The following is a 21,707-nucleotide window of genomic DNA, read 5'->3' as shown; positions in this document are numbered from 1 at the left end:
CGGCCAGTGCGGTTGGTGATGGGCTCATGACGTTTGACATGATTGAGGGACAAGGTGGGGGTGGGGGGGAAGGAAGAGGGGGATATTTAAATGTGTTTCTATTGCGATGTTAAAATATTCGATTCCCCCCCTCACCTAATGCAGGGTTAAACGTGGCGTCGTAAGTGTATGTAGAACAAACAGGCATTTTTGTGAAGTGAAGTGACTCACTTTGGGAAGCAAACCAAAGAGCTTATTTATCTTTTCTCTTTTGTTTACACTCTCTTTCCATCCATCCCTGATTACTTTCCTCTTCCCTCACCCTTACCATCTCTTTCTTTCCCCGCAACCTCCTGTAAAATAAACCGATCGAAACCTTTATGGTGCTCGACAGCTGTGTGCAGAAATGCTACTGTAAACCTCAGAGAGTTAATCAGCATGTTTGCAAGATGTCAGAACTGTCCGCCATTACCTTGTAAGTGCAAGTGAAATCCTCCTCTATCTCTCTCTCTCTCTTCTCCCCACCCCACCTCCGAAACAATGTTTGTTGTAAAAAGCATGCTGAGAATATTTAATCCATTTCCTCTGTGTTTCTGGAAGAAATTAATACTCAACCTTCTGTCTTGCAAGGGCAGAGACTGGGCAAAGATGGAGCAACAATTCCCCGGCAAATATTGGCCTCTCAAAGTGATCTGGCCCTGGTTAGAATTCGCAAAGTTTCTATCTGCATTTACTGAGGAATGCCATTTGCTCCAGCAGATGAGGGGAATATACGATAGGTCCGGTAACACTCAGACCCACTGCACTGTTTATACAACACAATTATGTAAACTGCCCCGTGAATACACAGCAATCAGATGGCAATATTGGCTCACTGTTCTGTTTAGATTATTGCTGTTTCTGCATCTCTATTTAAGTGGCTGATTTACGCAAGCCTCTTGAGTTCAGTGCAACTGTGCAGTGGTGCTATGCACGGTGCAGAACGGCCCAAGGCCTTGGGAGGTCTCAGAGCTGTTGGAATATAGTTGATCTTCTCAATGGGGTGGGGCGGGGGGAGATGTGGCAAAATCCCACAGCCATCCCTGTGATAATCTCCAGGCAGTGGAAGTAGGGGGGAGGGCAACACCCGACTGTTGAACGGCAAAGTCAAAATTGAGTTCATTATCATAATGCATGCACAGGTACAATGAAAATCTAACCTGCAGCAGCATCATTGGCACACAGTCCCAGATGAGCAGCATTCACAAGAACTATAAACATAAATTCTACACACTAGAAAATATGTGATTAGTACAAAAGAAAAGTCACTCTCAGTGCCAAGTGGCCAAGGTAATCGCAGTACTGAGCGGTGATTACCAAGAACCCAGTGGTCGAAGGGAACCTGGTGGGGTAAGACTGCCTGACGGTAGCCTGGCCCACTTGATGGGGATCCTTGACGATGGATATTTCGGGCTGAGTCTCAGCCTGGAACGTCAACTCTTTATTCCCCTCCATAGGAGCTGCCTGACCTGCTGAGTTCCTGTGTGTGGGGCTCTGGATTTCCAGCATCTGCTGAATCCCTCGTGTTTACTCTCAATAGTACATCTGAGTGTTCGGCGGCAAGCGGAAACTTCCTAGCGTCAAACACTGGTGTGCTTTCCTTGTGACTGCAGCTGTGTGCTGGGTTCAGGACAGGTCACCTGATACGTTAGTACCCAGGAGTGTAATATGTTGCAGAACTTAGCTGTCACCACAGACAGTCCTGCAGTCCCTCTACGTCTGATCATGGAGTGGCAGCCCTGCCTTGTGTGTAGTGGTCAGTTCTGTGTGACCAGGAGGTGCCTTGTGTGTAGTGGTCAGTCCCTGTAACCGGGAGATGCCTTGTGTGTGGTGGTCAGTCCCTGTGACCGGGAAGTGCCTTGTGTAGCGGTCAGTTCCGGTGACCGGGAAGTGTCTTGTGTGTAGTGGTCAGTCCCTGTGACCGGGAGATGCCTTGTGTGTAGTGGTCAGTTCCTGTGACCGGGAGATGCCTTGTGTGTGGTGGTCAGTCCCTGTGACTGGGAAGTGCCTTGTGTGTAGTGGTCAGTCCCTGTGACCGGGAAGTGCCTTGTGTGTAGTGGTCAGTCCCTGTAACCGGGAGATGCCTTGTGTGTGGTGGTCAGTCCCTGTGACCGGGAAGTGCCTTGTGTAGCGGTCAGTTCCGGTGACCAGGAGGTGCCTTGTGTGTAGCGGTCAGTTCCTGTGACCGGGAAGTGTCTTGTGTGTAGTGGTCAGTTCCTGTGACCGGGAGATGCCTTGTGTGTGGTGGTCAGTCCCTGTGACCAGGAAGTGTCTTGTGTGTAGTGGTCAGTCCCTGCGACCGGGAGATGCCTTGTGTGTGGTGGTCAGTTCCCTATGACTGGGAGGGGCGCTCACCACTGAGGCAGGGGCAATGATCTGCAACCAAGAACCTCATTGTACTGGGGCAGATTGATGGAGCCAATAGTCGGCTGGGAGTTTAGCACCATTCGGCCCACAATGTTGTGTTGACCTTTTAACCTACTCTAAGATCAATCCAACTCTTCCCTCCTACATGGCCCTCCAGTTTTCCATCATCCATGCGCCCATTTAAGAGTCTTCAATGTCCCTATTGTACTATCTTCTGCCACTACTTCTGGCAGTGTGTTCCAGGCCCCTACCATTCTCTGTGTAAAAATCCTGCCTCTGACATTACTTCTGTAACCCTCTCACTGGGCTTGTACGCAAACGTGGCTCGTTAGCTAACTCTGCTAACATCCACGCGACTCCGCAGCGAGAAGACCACCTTCCATAAACAATATACGTCTAGGGTTGATATGATTTGGGGTTCAACCAAACAGGAAAGTTGGGACATTCTGATTAACAGAACCATGATTTGAGTGAATGCTGTGCATGTATGCCCCGTACATAATTACCCGTCACCAGGAAATCATGAATCATACACCAGGATATAATTACAAAGTACATTTACCAATTTCAGCTTTTCCAAACAGTTAAGAGAAAGAAAATTTAAAAAAGGGCCCATTACAGTAGGAGCAGTCGAAATGTGCACATGACATTGGAGCTCGTACCATCCAAAAGCTGGGTATCACTGTAATTCACGGTGCTGACTACTCATCACAAAACACCAGTAGACCTTCCTATTTTGGACTCCTATGTCTCACAAAGCACTCCTTGCAGTAGCATCATCCTGTCAAAGCGAATCCTACAGGCGTCTTCCCTATCTTCTCTTCTCCGTCTCTCCCACCTGAAAGGCCACGAAGCTGACCATTGTCCTTCACAAATCTCTCTCCACCCAGCTCTTGCGAGTAGTGGTCACCAACCTTTTTAAGCCCAAGATCCCCTACCTCAGCCTTAGTGAAAGGCAAGATCTACCCACTGAATCATTTAAAGAAAAAACAACTCAGATTGTACTTCCAACTTGAGGCCTTTTATTTGGGCTAATTATATTTGAACTACATAAAATGCTTTTGTCGAACTTTCAAATTAATTCAACCAAAAAAACACTAACTAGCATATCAAACAGGCCATAGCTGTCTTTAAGAATATTACAATACTTCATAACTTTTGTAGTAACTTCTACTTCGAAAAAGGACCACTCAACAACTTCATGTCCAAAGGAACAACTTTATCTGGGATGGCAAAACCAATGTGGCAGAGGGGCTTATACACACATGCGCAGAAAAGACCAGAAGTAAAACCCCGCAACCCTGGAAGCGACCTCTGTTTACAAACAGCTTTCCGTAGTGGGAGTATTGCTATATTACCATTATCCTAATTGGTATTAACTTATCTTTATAATGCTCACATTACAACACTTCTCCCCTTTTAAATTCCAACATTCTCCAAATGTAAAAGAACTGGGAAACAAAAAACAGTGGTGTCATTATCTTGCGTACCCCTGAAACTTATACTAGTGCCTCGGTAACAGTTTACCAACATGGCAGATTCAACATTCAGTCTAACAAAGGAAACTGTCCATTCAAATATTCACTCTGTCAGGAGGTTTGCGAGGGCGCTGTGCTGCAGCAGATGAAAATTATGAAATCTAAGTACAGGAGCTGTCTTACTGACAGACACCTCACAGACTGTCGCAGACTGGCTGTCTGTAGTTATGAGCCAAATTTCAGGGAACTAGCAGAAAGTATTCAGTCCCAGTCATCACACTGAGGCAACAGTCAATTTTTATTCATTTATTTTTCCTGTTGAAATAAAATTAAATAATGAAACATAGAATTAAATGTGTTGTAATGTGAGCATTATAAAAATAAGTAATACAAATTATGATAGTATTTCTGGGTTGCGGGGTCTTACTTCCGGTCTTTTCTATCACGGTGCATGGCGGGGGTGCTACACACATGCGCACTGGGCAGAAAGAATGGAACTAAAACCCCGCAAACCATCTCTTTACAAACAGCTTTCAGTAGCGGGAGTATTGCTATATTACCATTATCCTAATTAGTATTACAGTACTTATTTTTATAATACTCACATTACAACAGTATTTGTGTTTTTATTTTATTTTTATTTTTTTTATTTTTTGGGATCTACTGGGGAAGTCTCAAAGATCAACCGGCTGGCGACCACCACTCCAGAGTCTTCTCCCAATCCGACCATCTTTATTGAACAACATAACCCTCATCTTTAGCCGAAACCAAAACATCCCACCAGCAGGACACACTGCTTTTACAGAAAACTACTAAAATGAAACACCTCACAGCATAGCAGTAGAAGTCTTAAACAGGGCATTACATTACCTCCCCACCAAAAATGGTCATGTCTTCACAATTTTGGAACTTATTAAACCATTATTAATAACAATTAATTCATGATTTTAATAGTTATTAATTTCATGATTTCAAGACCCCCGATCCATTTATAAATGGCAGTAACATGTCTCACTATTAGGATAGATGCAACACCGTTTCCCCCTGGTGCGTCATATGCCAGCCTATCCGGGGGTTTCTTGACTCTCTGAGACTTTCTTATCTCATATTCAGCTTCTGCAGGCTCAGGCACCCCTTGGGACTCTTCCTGTCTACTTGGGGATGCCTCTCCCTGTCCATTAATCGCGCCTTCCACCAACTCAGGTCCCCTGTCACCTGACTGAGCTCAGCTTCATCTCCAATTACGTTGGAGCCCACTTCCCCTCACCGTCTAGCATCAGGTTTGCCCGACCACAGCTAGTCCTCCCCACTATATCTGCGTCAGGGTTGGAGATTCAGGAATCTCTTCAACAAGGGAGTTTGGATGAAGTTACACATACCACACCCCCATTTCCTCATCCTCTGAGTCCGTACAGCATTCAGTGGTTGGGTCTTTCCGCTGATTGCCTCGCTGTTCTTCTCCTTCTGCGCAGAGTTCTCCCACTAGGTGTAGGTTCCAGGTCAGGCTCTGGGTCAACATGTATCTAGGGGTAAAAGGTGATTCCGATGGAGCATTTTGACAGGGCCACTCCCATCTTCTGGTTTCTCCCAAAAAACCAGCACATTGCTTTAACACCAAAGGAACACCCTCCCACTCTCCATCCATCGCCAGCACGTCATGCAAACATTGTGACACCATATCTGCATCAGTGTTCCAGCTCTCCAGCCGATATTCCAGGCTGAAATCATTAGCAGACAACATCATCAACCAGCGATGATTTGTCGCATCCAACTTCACTGAGGTCAGGATGCAAGTCAGTCGATTGTTGTCAGCCCTCACCTCGAACTTGGCGCCATATTCACTTAACTTATCCACCATCCACTTCAATGCCAGAAACTCCAATTTGTGCATAGGGTAGTTTAATTCAGAGGATGACAGACTCCAGCTGACAAAAGCAACAGGTCTCAACCCTTTTCCCTGATCCTGATATAGACCACCACCTAAACTTCTACAGCTGATGTCGGTACGCAGTACATACGGCAGCTGGGGGTTTGCAAAGGCCAACACCGGTGCTTTAGTCAGCAGCTGGAAGACCTTTTCACATTTGTATTCTCAGCCAGTTGGATGTCTCTCTAGCCTGAAAATGTAGGCAAAAAATTTCTCTCCTTTCTCCACTGGGGCTGCCTGTCATGCCAAAAACATTTTCTAGTGTTTGCATGCAGCCCACGGACGTGACCAATGGGTTTTCTGCCTTCAGAGACCTCACCACCTCAGTAGCCAGACCTATTAGACCCTCTACCAGTTGCTGTGTTCTCATATTATCTGAGCACTGCCACTCATCCAGTAACTGAGATGTCTGCTCTGCCCAAGTCTCAATTTCTTCCTCCCCACCAGGAGTGGGCCTGACTCCAGCCTACGATAACTTTGGCTCTCCACCTGTACACTTCCAGTGACGTCATAGCCGAAGCCAGCTCAGATTTTCCATCAACCTCTGAAGTACCCATTAGATCTCTTACATTAGACTTTTTCCTCTCACTTCACAGAAACAAGAACAACTTGTTTTTGAAGTCTTCACCCTCAGCTGCATGCCCCCCCTTCTCTAAAGATATTACACTTCTCTACTTACCTTAATCCAGTATTGGACATTGGCATTCTGGGAAATAAAGGCACGAGACTGTCTACTCTAAGCCTCTCCTACACTTATACTTCTATCAAGTCAACGCTCATTCTCCTTCACTCCAAAGCTAGCTCACTCAACCTTTCCTCATTAAGACATGCTCTCCAATCCAGGCACCAAATCTCTCTAAAACTTCCATATCTTTCCTGCAATGAGGTGACCAAAACTGAACAGAATACTCCAAGACTTAAGACCCCAACAAGTCAAGGATTGACTGAGATGATGTTGTTAACTTCAAAGCAATCTTATTCACATTTTAAAGCAGAGAATATGAATTAGCCCTACCGTCTTTCTATGAGCGCCTGCAGAACTAAGGATCTATGACTATACGTTCTTGGCGTTAGGATACAAGATAATCGCTAGCTATTTGCAGCTTCTTCAAAAATTCCAAAGTGTCTCAGTCACCTGAATTTACTGCTCTTCCTCTCCAAGTTTGTTGCTCATGTGAACAGACCTTATTTAGCAATTGTAACAGCTTAGTTTTGAGAGGGTTGTCATTAAGGGTGAGACTGAGTTTGATTTACAAAAATCAGATCCATCAGGACTGCAATAATAATACACTATAGAGCAATATCTATTTACATTGGATGTTCCTGCGCGATAAATCAACTTCAAGTGCACAGAAGCCCATGAGTCAGACATTCTTTATAAATTAGATAAAAGTTGCCTTTTTATTATTGTGAGCCGGAGGATTAATTCTTCCTTGATGCTCCCCATCTACCAGTACAGATCAGTCAATGTGCAAAGTAAATTTATTATCAAAGTACATGTACGTCACAATATACAACCCTGATATTCATTTTCTTGCCAGTATTCACAATAACTACAAAGGAAAAAATAATAAATAAGTAATAAATATCTAGAACGAGATGAAGAGTCCTTGAAAGTGAGTCCGTAGGTTGTGGGAACAGTTCAGTGTTGGGGCGAGTGAAGTTCAGGAGCCCGATGGACAAGGGGTGATAACTGTTCCTGAGCCGTGTGGTGTGGGTGCTGAGGCTCCCGACGGCTGCCGCGCAGTGAGGAGCTGAGTCAGACTGTCACAAGGATTAGAGTTACAGAGACAAATCGTTACACTGCATGGAGAGAGGCCCAATGTGTCGGCGTTGACCATGAAGCCTTGGTCGAGGTCGATGGCAGATGTTGCGTCCTAGCTGTCTGCGTGGGATGTAAGCCGGGGCAGTACGATATGGAGAGCAAGCTGCCGCCCATACGGCGGCCTCCCCACTCCACGCGGCTGACAAACCCAAAGGAGCAGCAGAGAACAATACAGTTTGGCACCAGCGATGTCGCAGAAGTCGCCAGTTAGCGTTGAATTCAATACAAGACTGCTTTAGGGATTCCAGCTCTGGATTTTCCCCTCAGGGTTTACTCCCAAAGCCTTCCTCATGAATGAGTGCATCCACAAGACAGCAGGGGTTTGAGATAAGAGTTTTTCTTCTCCCAGATGAGCTGCCAATTACGGTTGACATGCCCCATCTGCCTGAAGTGACTGATTGTAAGGTGCCAGTAACCTGCCTTGTCCTGTCAGTAGACACGGTTCCACCGGGCCTAGTAGCTAAGCCACACATGATGGCCAGGAGCTGGACTTGGTTGTCAGCAGCTATTTGAGGAGCACACCATTGGGAGCATCTAGTAGGTAGTGGGAGCTTATCCCCACTACTCACTTCCCCAGCTATGACAATCTTAAGGAACCAATTGACCGTGATGTCTACCGAGATGAGTCCCAATTTTCCTGTGTCCCTCTAAACCAGGGGTGGCCAACCTTCTACATTCCGTGCGTCAATTTTTTCACTCACAAGTTCAGATGCCCCATTTGATTCTTGTAAAAATGTGTTAACATAGAACTCGTGCGTGAAAAAATTGACGCACGGAATGTAAAAGGTTGGCCACCCCTGCTAAACCATCCCTATCCATACTCATATTCTGAGTTATAGGGGAAAGGCTGAATATGTAGGACTTTATTCACTGGATCACAGGAGAATGAGGGGAGATTTGATAGAGGAATGCAGCATGATAAGGGGTATAGATAGGGCGAATACAAGCAGGCTTTTTCCTCTGAGGTTGGGTGAGACTAGAATCGTAGGTCATGGGTTAAGGCATTTCTTACTCAAGCCTATCACCCCTACTGGGGCATGGGACGCTGACAACAGCTCACCAGAATACGTTAACCTGGGCCATTCTTTCAAGTTGTCTCCAGGTGGAGCCCATCTTTGAAGACCCTTCCCCTCTCAGGGATGAAGTCTTTAGAGCTGTTGGTGTTTCAGTAGCTCTGGGTTTTTACAGGATAGGGTTGCCCAACCAGCCTCCTTTTCCAGCCGGGCTTGGAGCTGCCTTTGGCAGTGTTCATGGGTTAAGGGTGAAAGGTGGAACGTTCAAGGGGAGCTTTTTCCACTCAGTGGGTGGCGAGAGTGTGGAATGAGCTCCCGGTGAAAGTGGGGAAGCTGTTACCCAGTCTGACAGTCCTAGTCCTGATGCTCCTGTACCTCCTTCCTGATGGTAGAGGGTCAAAGAGATGGTGGGATGGGTGCTCGGGATCCTCAACAGTGCTACGGGCCCCGCGTAAAAAACGCTCACAGTAAATGTCACAAATGGGGGTGGGGGGAGGAGGGAGACGCAGGTGTTTATCTCAGCAGTTTTTACTATCTTCTGTGGGGTAATGAAGTGGATAATGGGCTGGTAGAGAAGGCATTGAACTTAGCAGTCAGGAAGAAACGTTGCAGCTTTAATAAACTCTGGTTAATTCTGGTATATATAATTATCTGGATAGACAGGGTCTGATTAGGAACAGTCAACATGGATTTGTGTGTGGAAGGTCATGTTTGACAAATCTTATTGAATTTTTTGATGAGGTTACTGGGAAAGTTGACAATGGTAAAGCGGTGGATGTTGTCTAATGGACTTCAGAAAGGCCTTTGACAAGGTTCCACACAGAAGGTTAGTTAGGAAGGTTCAATCGTTAGGCACTAACGAGGTTCAATTGAAGTAGTAAGATGGATTCAGCAGTGGCTGGATGGGAGACACCAGAGAGTAGTGGTGGATAACTGTGTGTCAGATTGGAGGACGGTGTGTAGCGGTGTGCCTCAGGGATCTGTACTGGGTCCAATGTTGTTTGTCATATACGTTAATGATCTGGATGATGGGGTGGTAAATTGGATAAGTAAGGATGCAGATGATACTAAGATAGGTGGAGTCGTGGATAATGAAGTAGGTTTTCAAAGCTTGCAGAGAGATTTAGATCACTGAGAAGAGTGGGCTGAAAGATGGCAGATGGAGTTTAATGCTGATAAATGTGAGGTGCTACATTTTGGTAGGACTAATCAAAATAGGACATACATGGTAAATGGTAGGGCATTGAAGAATGCAGTAGAACAGAGGGATCTAGGAATAATGGTGCATAGTTCCCTGAAGGTGGAATCTCATGTGGATAGAGTGGTGAAGAAAGCTTTTGGTATGCTGGCCTTTATAAATCCAGAGCATTGAGTATAGGAGTTGGGATGTAATGTTGAAATTGTATAAGGCATTGGTGAGGCCAAATTTGGAGTATTGTGTACAGTTCTAGTCACTGAATTATAGGAAAGATGTCAATAAAATTGAGAGAGTACAGAGGAGATTTACTAAAATGTTGCCTGAGTTTCATCTCCTAAATTACAGAGGAAGGTTGAACAAGTTAGGTCTTTATTCTTTGGAGCGTAGAAGGTTGAGGGGGGACTTGATAGAGGTATTTAAAATTATGAGGGGGATTGATAGAGTTGACATGGATGGGCTTTTTCCATTGAGAGTGGGGGAGATTCAAACAAGAGGACATGAGTTGAGAGTTAAAGGGCAAAAGTTTATGTGTAGCATGAGGGAGAACTTCTTTACTCAGAGAGTGGTAGCTGTGTGGAACGAGCTTCCAGCAGAAGTGGTTGAGGCAGGTTCAATGTTGTTATTTAAAGTTAAATTGGATAGATATATGGACAGGAAAGGAGTGGAGGGTTATGGGCTGAGTGCAGGTCGGTGGGACTAAGTGAGAGTAAGAGTTCGGCACGGACTGGAAGGGCCGAGATGGCCTGATTCCGTGCTGTAATTGTTGTATGGTTATATGGTTAACCTGTATTTTGTGTGTTCGATTCCAGTTGCCTCATTCTAGGAAGGATGTGGAGGCTTTGGAGAGGGTGAATAAGAGGTTTAGTCAGGATGCCCCCTGGATTAGAGGGCATTTGCTACAGGGAAAGGTTAGATACGTTTGGGTTATTATTTCTGGAACAGCTGAGACTAATGGGGGAGTTGGTAGAAGTTTATTTGTTTTGGTGATATTATGAGTAGACAGCTAGTATCTTTGTCCCTGGGTTGAAATATTTATTACTAGATGGCATACATTTAGGTGAGAGGAAGAAATTCAAAAGGAGACATGTGGGAAAAGTTTCTCAAACCAGAGAATGAAGGTCTGGAATGAATTGCTGGGGCTGGTGATGGAAGCACATATAACAGAGGCAGTTAAAAGACTCTTAGGCAGACATAACACCATAAGACAGAGGAGCAGAATTAGGCCATTCTGCCCATCAAGTCTGCTCCACCATTACATCATGGCTGATCCTGGATCCCACTCAACACCACACACCTGCCTTCTTGCCATAACCTTTGATGCTCTGACCAATCAGGAAACTATCAATTTTTGCTTTAAATATACCCATGGTCCTGGCCTCCACAGCTGTCTGTGGCAGAGCATTCCACAGATTCACTACTCTCTGGCTAAAAAAATTCCTCCTTACCTCTGTTCTAAAGGGTCGCCCCTCAATTTTGAGGCTGTGCCCTTTAGTTCTGTATCCCCACACCCACCCTATCTAGACCTTTCAACATTCAGTAGGTTTCAATGATATCCCCCCACATTCTTCTAAATTCTAGCCCACAGCTGGCAAACGATCCTCTATGTTAACCCCTTCATTCCCAGAATTATCCTTGTGACCCTCGTCTGGACTCCGTCCGATGACAACACACCCTTTCTGAGATATGGGGCCCAAAACTGTTGACAATACTCCAAGTGCAGCCTGACTAGTGTCTCATAAAGGATCAGCATTATCTCCTTGATTTTATATTCTATTTCCCTTAAAATAAATGCTAATATTGCATTTGCCTTCTTTACCACAGACTCAACCTGTAAACTAACTTTCTGGGAATCTTGCACGAGGACTGTTAAGTCCCTCTGCACCTCTGATGTTTGAACCTTCTCCCCATTTAGATAATAGTCTGCACTATTGTTCCTTTTACCAAAATGCATTATTATACATTTCCCAGCACGGTATTCCATCTGCCAATCGTATTGCTGCCTCAGCTCTACCTACCCCCTCCATCTAACTTTGTATCATCTGCAAACTTTGCCACAAAGCCATCAGTTCCATCATCCAATTCACTGACAAACAATGTGAAAAGTAGCGGTCCCAATACTGAATCCCGAGGAACACCACTAGTCACTGGCAGCCAACCAGAAAGGGCTCCTTTTATTCCCACTTACTGCCACCTGCCTGTCAGCCATTCCTCTATCCGTGCCAGTGTATCTCCTGTAATGCCATGGGATTTTATCTTGTTAAGTATCCTCATGTGTGTCACCTTATCAACTGCCTTCTGAAAATCCAAGTAAATGACATCCACTGTCTGTCCTTTATCCACCCTGCTTGTTACTTCTTCAAAGAACTGTAACAAATCTATCAGGCAACATTTCCCTTTACAAAAACCATGCTGACTTTGACTTATTTTATCATTAGTCTCCAAGTACCTCAAAACCTCATCCTTGATAATGGACTCCAACACTTTCTCAACCACTGAGGTTAGACTAACTGGCCTATAATTTCCTTTCTTTTGCCTTCCTCCTTTCTTAAAGAGTGGAGGGACATTTGCAATTTTCCACTCCTCTGGAACTATGCTGGAATCAAGTGATTCTTAAAAGATCATGACCAATGCATCTGCTATCTCTTCAGCAACGTCTTTCAGAACTCTGGGGTGTAGCCCATCTGGTCCAGGTGACTTATCCACCTTAAGACTTTTCAGTTTGTCTAGCACTTTTTCCTTTGTAATAGCAATGGCACTCACTCCTGCTCCCTAACACTCACAGACCTCTGGTACACTGCTAGTGTCTTCCACAGTGAAGGCTGATGCAGAGTACCCATTAAGTTCATCTGCCATTTCTTTGTTTCCCATTACTACCTCACCAGCATCACTTTCCAGTGGTCCAATATCAACTCTCACCTCCCTTTCATATAACTGAGAAAACTTTCAGTATCCTGCTTTGTTATTGGCTAGTTTGCCCTCATAGTTAATCTTTTCCCTTCTTGTGGCATTTTTAGTTGCATTTTTTTGGATTTTAAAAAACTTCCCAATCATCTAATTTCCCACTCACTTTTGCTACATTATATGCCCTTTCCTTGGCTTTTATGCAGTCCTTAACTTCCCTTATCAGCCACAATTGCCTACCCCTGCCATTTGAGAACTTCTTCCTCTGTGGGACATGTCTATTCTGCACCTTGTGAACTATTCTCCGAAACTTCAGCCATCTCTGCTCTGCCGTCATCCCCGCCAATCCACCTGAACAAGATCATCTCTCATACCTTTGTATTTTCCCTTATTCCACTGCAATACTGATACATCTGACTTGTGCTTCTCCCTCTCAAATTGCAGTATAAATTCAATCATATTATGATCTCTACCTCCTCAGGGTTCCTTTACATTAAGCTCCCTAATAAGATCTGGATTATTTCACAACACCCAATCTAAGATAGCCTTTCCGAGTAGGCTCAAGCACAAACTCAAGCACAAAAAGCCACGTCCTAAGCATTCAACAAACTCCCTCTCTTGCAGTCCTACACAAACCTGATTTCCCCCATCCCCTAGCATATTGAAGTCCCCCATTCCAATTGTGTCGTTACCGTTTTCCAACTCCCTTTGCAATTCAATCCCACATCTTGGCTCCTATTTGGAGGCCGGTATATGATTCCCATGATGGTTTTTTTTTGCATGTGCATAAACAGAGAATGGAGGGTTGTGGGCGTTGTGTAGGTAGAGGGGAGTAGTTGAGCTAAGTGTTTCAATCATGAGTTGGGGGCGTCATGGTAGCGTAGCGGTTAGCACAATGCTCTACAGCACCAGCGACCCCGGTTCAATTCCCACCGCCGTCTGAAAGGAGTTTGCATGTTCTCCCTGTGATCGCGTGGGTTTCCTCCGGGTGCTCCAGTTTACTCCCACGTTCCAAAGACATATCAGCTGGTAGGTTAATTAATCTTTATAGTTGTCCTGTGATTAGGCCAGGGTTAACTCGGGGATTGCTGGGCAGCTCAGCTCGGAGGGCCAGAACAGTCTATTCAACACTGTATCTCAATAAATAAATATTTTAATTAATTAATTCAAACCTCATTAGCTGAAGGGCCTGTTCCTGTGCTGTACTGCTGTCTGTCATAATATTAAGAAAGGCAAAGAGAGAGAGAGGTGGAGATCAGGGACATGGCTGCCTGTGACCCATCATGCAGTCCGATGCTGGTCAGGTTTTTGAGAGAAAGCCGGAGGGCGATGTGGGACGGAAGGGTTAGGTTGATTCTGGAGTAGATTAAAGGTCAGCACAACCATGCAAGCTGAAGAGCCAGTACTGTGCAGTGCTCCATTTTCTGAATCAACAGCTCTGTGATCCTCTATTACTTCTGCTTTTGCTCAGCACGGATCATTTTTTCAATCTTTCAGTCTAACGATAAACTAAGTCATCAGAAGCTGTTACTGAAGCTCCTCTTGTGCTGGGTCACACTAGCCCAGGTGGTGTGGGAGGAAGCGCAGGGGTAAGCGCTTCAGCACCAGGACAGAAATTGTTCTGGGGCTCTGTGGAGAAAGAAAGGCCTTTGTCGATGGGCTGAATGGCCTAATTCCTGGTCCTAAATCTGTGGTTGGGAGCTGGTAAAGATCCTATCAGCCTTACGCCACAGGTTATCCATAAACCTCTCGACTATAACTTCTACCCTTAACAAGAGCATAGGAGCAAAATTAGGTGATGCAGCTGATTCAATTACGGTTGAATTTTATCAAACTCATTCTCCTGCCTTCTCCTCATAATCCTTAACCCCTTTAGAATGAAGAACCTATCAATCTTTGCCTGTAATGTGCACCATGAATGTTAGCCATTCCTCCTCGCAGTCTGTGTACACTCCTCGCTCCCTCAATGAAGCAGTCAACGTAATCAAAGAGCCCTCCCACCCCAGACACCCTCTCCTCTCCCCCTTTCTTTCCCATCAGGCAGAAGATGCAAAACCCTGAAAGCACGCTCAAGGACATCTTCTATTCCATTGTTTTAAAACTATCAAGTTGTTCCCCAGGATGATTTGTTGGACTCTTGACCTCACATTCTGACTCGTTATGATTTTGTACCTTATTGTTTGCCTGCACTGCACTTTCTCTGTAGCTGTTACACTTCATTCTGCATTCTGTTATTGTTTTACCTTGTTCTATCTCAATGCACTGGGTAATGATTTAATCTGTATGAACAGTAGGCCAGAAAAAGCTTTTCACTGTAGCTCCATACATGTAACATTAATAAACCAATTGTGATTCCAGCTCCAGTAATACGCCCAAGGACTTGGCCTCTACAGCTTTCGAATGCCACAGAGTCACCAACCCCTAGATGAAATAACTCCTCTTCAGCTCAGTTTTAAAGGGTCTTTCTTTTATTTTGAGGCTGTTCCCTTTGGATTCTAGACTCTTATTTTATCGGTTTTTGCTGTCCTCCCATGGTGACTTGTATGGATCCTTTAATCACAAGGAATTTAAAACAAGCTTGGACTGGACCTTGTTTTAAATTAGTTGAGATCAAATCCCTCCCTAGCTTGCCTCCACCTTCACCCTGGAACTCAGATATCTCCACCCTCTTCCGATTCTGAACTTTATCCTTTGCACTTTCATCTCTCCACTATTAGCCTTTGCCTGCCAGGGCCTTGAACACCAATGATTTCCTTTCAAAACCCTCCCCCCTCCACCCAATCCACTCATCTTCCAAGCCAAGGGGACACCTCCCAGCCTGCACATGCAGGCACTTCCCAGTCTCCACCCCGCTAATAGGAACCTCCTGCCGCTCATGCCAGACTTGTCACCGGCAGCCTATTTAACCCCAGTCCTCAACCACAGACCTGCTTCACTCATCGAACCAGCCGGCCTCAACTAGTTGCTCCAAGCTCTCACTCTCCCTGCCTAAAGTTTATCTTGTTCCCTGTTCTGTTTAGTTTCTGTTCTCTCTAGTTTTGTGTCCCCCCCGTGGCTTGTTATTTTGTGGTTGATTATTAATGTTATTTTTCACTGCGGAATCAACTCTGCTGCTCTGCTTTTGAGTCAAGCCTCCTCTACATTTCCTGACACTTCAGACCACCCTGAAACCAGATGCCTCGCTTTCTACCCCCTTCACTAGTTTCTGTTGAAGTTTATCTAATTCCATTCCAGTGATCTGTGCAAATTTATCTTGCTATTGGTCCAATGTAAACAGAATTTGGTGTTCATTGAACACATCATTACTGCCTGAGTAACTCCCTAACCAAGCTCAACATCGGCTGGTCTGAAGAAGAGCGATTTTACTAAATAAGGCCCCAAGTTTCGATTTAGATTGACTGCAAGTGTGTTAATGTTGAAAGTAACTCCATTCCACACCGTGAGGAACAAACCAACTTAATGTAGGATTCACTTGCTTTAATTTAGTTTATATCTCCTAGTAAACTTCTATTTTGTGTTAATGTTGTCACGGAGTCATGGACTTGTACAGCGCAGAAACAGGCCCTTCAGCCCAACTCGTCCATTTTGCCCATCTACATGAATTCTAATTGCTTACTTTAGGACCATGTTACATTAAGGCTTGTCCTCCACACCTCCTCCCTCACCACCACCCAGGGCCCCAAACAGTCCTTTCAGGTGAGGTAGCCAGTCGGGTCATCTACTGTATCACGTATGCTCAGTGCATTGATCAGAACTGATGTAGATTGGGAAAAATACTTCATCTAGCATCTTTGCTCCATCCACCACAAAAAGTGGGCTTTCCCAGTGGCCACCTGTTTTAATTCTACTCCCCATTTTGACATGGCAGCCCACGGCCTCCTCTACTGCCACAATGAGGCTACACTCCGGTTGGAGGAGCAACATCTCATATTCCACCTGGGTAGCTTCCAGCCGGACGGTGCAAACATTAAGCTCTCTAACTTCCGCTAAATGCTTCCCCCTTCCCCTTCTCTTTTTCCATTCCCCATTCTGGTCTCCCTCTTCCCGCTCTTTTCTCCCCTGCCCATTCAATCCCTCTGGTGGCCCTCCTCCTTCCTTTTCTCCCATGGCCAACTCTCTTCTCCTATCAGATTCATTGTTCTTCAGCTCTTTACCCCTTCTGCCTATCATCTCTCAGAATCTGAATTCATCCCACCTCTCGCCTTTGCCCTTGACTCAAGAGGTATGTGATTTCAGGCTTTTGCATCTTCTGCCTGATGGGAGGGGGGAAAGGAGAGAATGTTTTGGGTGGGTAGGGTCTTTGACTATGCTGGTTGCTTTACTGAGACAGGTGCTCACACCTATCACCTGCCAGCTTGTACTCCTTCCTCACCCTCCACCTTCCTATTCTGACTGCCACCACCTTCCTTTCCAATCCTGATGAAGGATTTTGGCCCCAAGCATTGACTCTTTATTCCTTTCCATTGATGCTGCCCGACCCGTTGCGTTCCTCCAGCATTTTGTGTGTGTGTTGCTCTGGATTTTCAGCATCTCAGAATCCTTTGTGTTTAGGAATTTCTATCGTCTCCCCTCAGCTTCCACTATCCTAGAGTAAACAACCCACATTTGTCCAGCTTCTCCTTACAGCTCATTTTCTCTGATCCAGTCAGCATTCCAGTGAACCTCTCTTGCACCCTCTTCAAAATCTCCACAGGCTTCCTGGAATGGGCAACCAGAATTTATATCTGATTCCACCACCAGATATCAACCACGCTGTGTGGAAAAAAAAATCCCTCAGATCCTGTTTAAAACTCTTTCCTCTCACCATAGAACGTTACAGCACAGAAACAGGCCTTTTGGCCCTTCTTGGCTGTCCAGAACCATTTTTTTGCCTAGTCCCACTGACCTCCACCTGGACCATATCCCTCCATACATCTCTCATCCATGTACCCATCCAAGTTTTTCTTAAATGTTAAAAGTGAGCTCACATTTACCACTTCATCTGGCAGCTCATTTCACACTCCCACCACCCTATGTGTGAAGAAGCCCTCCCAATGTTCCCTTTAAACTTTTCCCCTTTTACCCTTAACCCATGTCCCCTGTTCTTTTTTCCTCCCCTAGCCTCAGTGGAAAAAGCCTGCTTGCATTCACTCTATACCTATCATTATTTTATATACCTCTATCAAATCTCCCCTCAATCTTCTACACTCCAGGGAATAAAGTCCTAACCTGTTCAACCTTTCTCTGTAACTCAGTTTCTCAAGTCCCGGCAACATCTCTGCACTCTTTCAACCTTATTAATTTCCTTCCTGTAATTTGGTGACCAAAACTGCACACAATACTCCAAATTTGGCCTCACCAATGCCTTATACAACCTCACCAAAACATTCCAACACCTATACTCAATAGTTTGATTTCTAAAAGTACCAAAAGCCCTCTTTACGACCCTATCTACTTGTGACGCCACTTTTAGGGAATTTTGTATTTGTATTCCCAGATCCCTCTGTTCTACTGCACTCCTCAGTGCCTTACCATTAACCTTGTATGTTCCACCTTGGTTTGTCCTTCCAAAGTGCAATTCCTCACACTTGTCTGTATTAAACTCCATTTGCCATTTTTCAGCCCATTTTTCCAACTGGTCCAAATCCCTCTGCAAGCTTTGAAAGCCTTCCTCACTGTCCACTACACCTCCAATCTTTGTATCATCAGCAAATTTGCTGATCCAATTTACCACATTATCATCCAGATCATTGATATAGATGACAAATGACAATGGACCCAGCACTGATCCCTGTGGCACACCACTAGTCAGAGGCCTCCACTCTGAGAAGCAATTCTCTACTTCCACTCTTTGGCTTCTTCCATTGAGCCAATGTCTAATCCAATTTACTACCTCTCCAGGTATACCTAGTAATTGAATCTTCCTAACTAACCTCCCATGCGGGACCTTGTCAAAGGCCTTACTGAAGTCCATGTAGACAACGTCCACTGCCTTCCCTTCATCCACTTTCCTGGTAACCTCCTCGAAAAACTCTAGTAGGTTGGTTAAACATGACCTACCATGCACAAAGCCATGTTGACTCTCCCTGATAAATCCCTGTCTATCCAAATACTTGTTAATCCTATCTCTTAGTACTCCTTCCAATAACTTACCCACTACCGACGTCAAACTTACTGGCCTATAATTTCTTGGATTACTTTTCGAGCCTCTTTTTAAACAACGGAATAACATGAGCTATCCTCCAATCCTCCAGCACCTCACCCGTAGATACCGCCATTTTAAAATATCTGCCAGGGCCCCTGCAATTTCAACACTAGTCTCCTTCAAGGTCCGAGGGTATACCCTGTCAGGTCCTGGGGATTTATCTACTCTGATTTGCCTCAAAATAGCAAGCACCTCCTCCTCTTCAATCTGTATAGGTTCCATGATCTCACTACTTGTTTGCCTTATTTCCATTGACTTCATGCCAGTTTCCTTAGTAAATACAGACACAAAAAAACAATTAAGATGTCCATTTCTTTTGGTTCCATACATAGCCAACCACTCTGATCTTCAAGAGGACCAATTTTATCCCTTACTATCCTTTTGCTCTTAATATACCTGCAGAAGCTCTTTGGATTATCCTTCACCTTGACTGCCAAAGCAACCTCATGTCTTCTTTTAGCCCTCCTGATTTCTTTCTTAAGTATTGTTTTGCACTTTTTATACTCCTCAAGCACCTTATTTGCTCCCTGTTTCCTATACATGTCATACATCTCTCTCTTCTTCTTTATCAGAGTTGCAATATCCCTTGAGAACCAAGGTTCCTTATTCTTATTCACTTTGCCTTTAATCCTGACAGGAACATACAAACTCTGCACTCTCAAAATTTCTCCTTTGAAGGCCTCCCACTTACCAATCATACCCTTGCCAGAGAACAACCTGTCCCAATCCACGCTTTTTAGATCCTTTCTCATTCCTTCAAATTTGGCCTTTTTCCAGTTCAGAACCTCAACCCACAGACCAGATCTACCTTTATGCATAGAAACATAGAAAATAGATGCAGGAGTAGGCCATTCGGCCCTTTGAGCCTGCACCGCCATTTATTATGATCATGGCTGATCATCCAACTCAGAACCCTGCACCAGCCTTCCCTCCATACCCTCTGATTCCCCTAGCCGCAAGGGCCATATCTAACTCCCTCTTAAATATAGCCAATGAACTGGCCTCAACTGTTTCCTGTGGCAGAGAATTCCACAGATTCACCACTCCCTGTGTGAAGAAGTTTTTCCTTATCTCGGTCCTAAAAGGCTTCGCCTTTATCCTCAAACCGTGACCCCTCGTTCTGGACTTCCCCAACATCGGGAACAATCTTCCTGCATCTAGCCTGTCCAATCCCTTTAGGATTCTATACGTTTCAATCAGATCCCCCCTCAATCTTCTAAATTCCAACGAGTACAAACCTAGTTCATCCAGTCTTTCTTCATATGAAAGTCCTGCCATCCCAGGAATCAATCTGGTGAACCTTCTTTGTACTCCCTCTATGGCAAAGATGTCTTTCCTCAGATTAGGGGACCAAAACTGCACACAATACTCCAGGTGTGGTCTCACCAAGGCCTTGTACAACTGCAGTAGTACCTTCCTGCTCCTGTACTCGAATCCTCTTGCTATGAATGCCAGCATACCATTCGCCTTTTTCACCGCCTGCTGTACCTGCATGCCCACTTTCAATGACCGGTGTATAATGACACCCAGGTCTCGTTGCACCTCCCCTTTTCCTAATCCGCCACCATTCAGATAATAATCTGTTTTCCTATTTTTGCCACCAAAGTGGATAACTTCACATTTATCCACATTAAATTGCATCTGCCATGAATTTGCCCACTCACCCAACCTATCCAAGTCACCCTGCATCCTTTTAGCATCCTCCTCACAGCTAACACTGCCGCCCAGCTTCGTGTCATCCGCAAACTTGGAGATGCTGCATTTAATTCCCTCATCCAAGTCATTAATATATATTGTAAACAACTGGGGTCCCAGCACTGAGCCTTGCGGTTCCCCACTAGTCACTGCCTGCCATTCTGAAAAGTTATGATCACTGGCACCAGAGTCTTCCCCTACATACACTTCCATCACTTGTCCTAACTCGTTTCCTAATAGGAGATCTAATATTGCATCCTCTCTAGTTGGTACCTCTGTATTGATTTAGAAAACTTTCCTGAACACATTTTTCAAACTCTAACCCACCTAGGCCTTTAACAGTATGGGAGTCCCAATCAATATGTGGAAAATTAAAATCCCCTACCACAACTTTATGTTTCTTGCAGTTGTCTGCTATCCCTCTACAGATTTGCTCCTCCAATTCTTGCTGACTATTGGGTGGTCTATAATACAACCCCACTAATGTGGCCATACCTTTCCTGTTTCTAGCTCCACCCATAAGGACTCAGTAGACAAGCCCTCTAATCTGTCCTGCCTGAGCACTGCTGTAACATTTTCCCTGACTAACAATGCCACCCCCCACCCTTCATTCCTCTGCCTCTATCACGTCTGAAACATCGGAACCCTGGAACATTAAGCTGCCAGTCCTGCCCCTCCTGTAGCCAAGTTTCACTAATGACTATAATGTCGTAATTCCATGTGTCAATCCACGGCCTCAGCTCGTCAGCCTTCCCCACAATACTCCTTGCATTGAAACAGACACACCTCAGAAGATTATTACCACCACACACAACCCTTCTGTTTGTGACTTTGCATGAACTTTTAACATTATTTATTTTCACCCCCGCTCCACTATCTTCTCTGGCATCCTGGTTCCCATCCCCCTGCAAATCTAGTTTAAACCCTCCCCAATAGCACTAACAAACCTCCCTGCAAGGATATTGGTCCCCTTGTAGTTCAGGTGTAACCCGTCTCTCTTGTACAGGTCCCACCTGCCCCAGAAGAGGTCCCAATGATCCTGAAATCTGAAACCCTGCCCCCTACACCAGTTCCTCAGCCACTTGTTCATCCTCCAGAGCA

The 21,707-nt window shown here is 45.0% G+C and overlaps 1 protein-coding gene across 4 annotated transcripts in view; it reads left to right on the top strand.

Moving 5' to 3' along the window:
* The window catches only part of LOC134344556 (pituitary adenylate cyclase-activating polypeptide type I receptor-like), a 269,718-nt gene that overhangs the window by 190,891 nt on the left and 57,120 nt on the right, over positions 1–21,707 (top strand). The window contains exon 12 of one of the 4 annotated variants that reach the window (XM_063044562.1): positions 374–454. The exons of the other annotated variants lie outside the window; for them this stretch is intronic. Coding sequence (XP_062900632.1) covers positions 374–454 — 81 coding nt within the window. The remainder of the gene's footprint in view (positions 1–373; positions 455–21,707) is intronic. 4 annotated transcript variants of the gene reach the window in all.

The sequence above is a fragment of the Mobula hypostoma genome, chromosome 3 (genome assembly GCF_963921235.1).
Source record: "Mobula hypostoma chromosome 3, sMobHyp1.1, whole genome shotgun sequence".
Taxonomy (NCBI): domain Eukaryota; kingdom Metazoa; phylum Chordata; class Chondrichthyes; order Myliobatiformes; family Myliobatidae; genus Mobula; species Mobula hypostoma.
The sequence above is the reverse complement of the archived record's forward strand: the minus strand, read 5'-3'. Positions and strand labels throughout refer to the sequence as shown.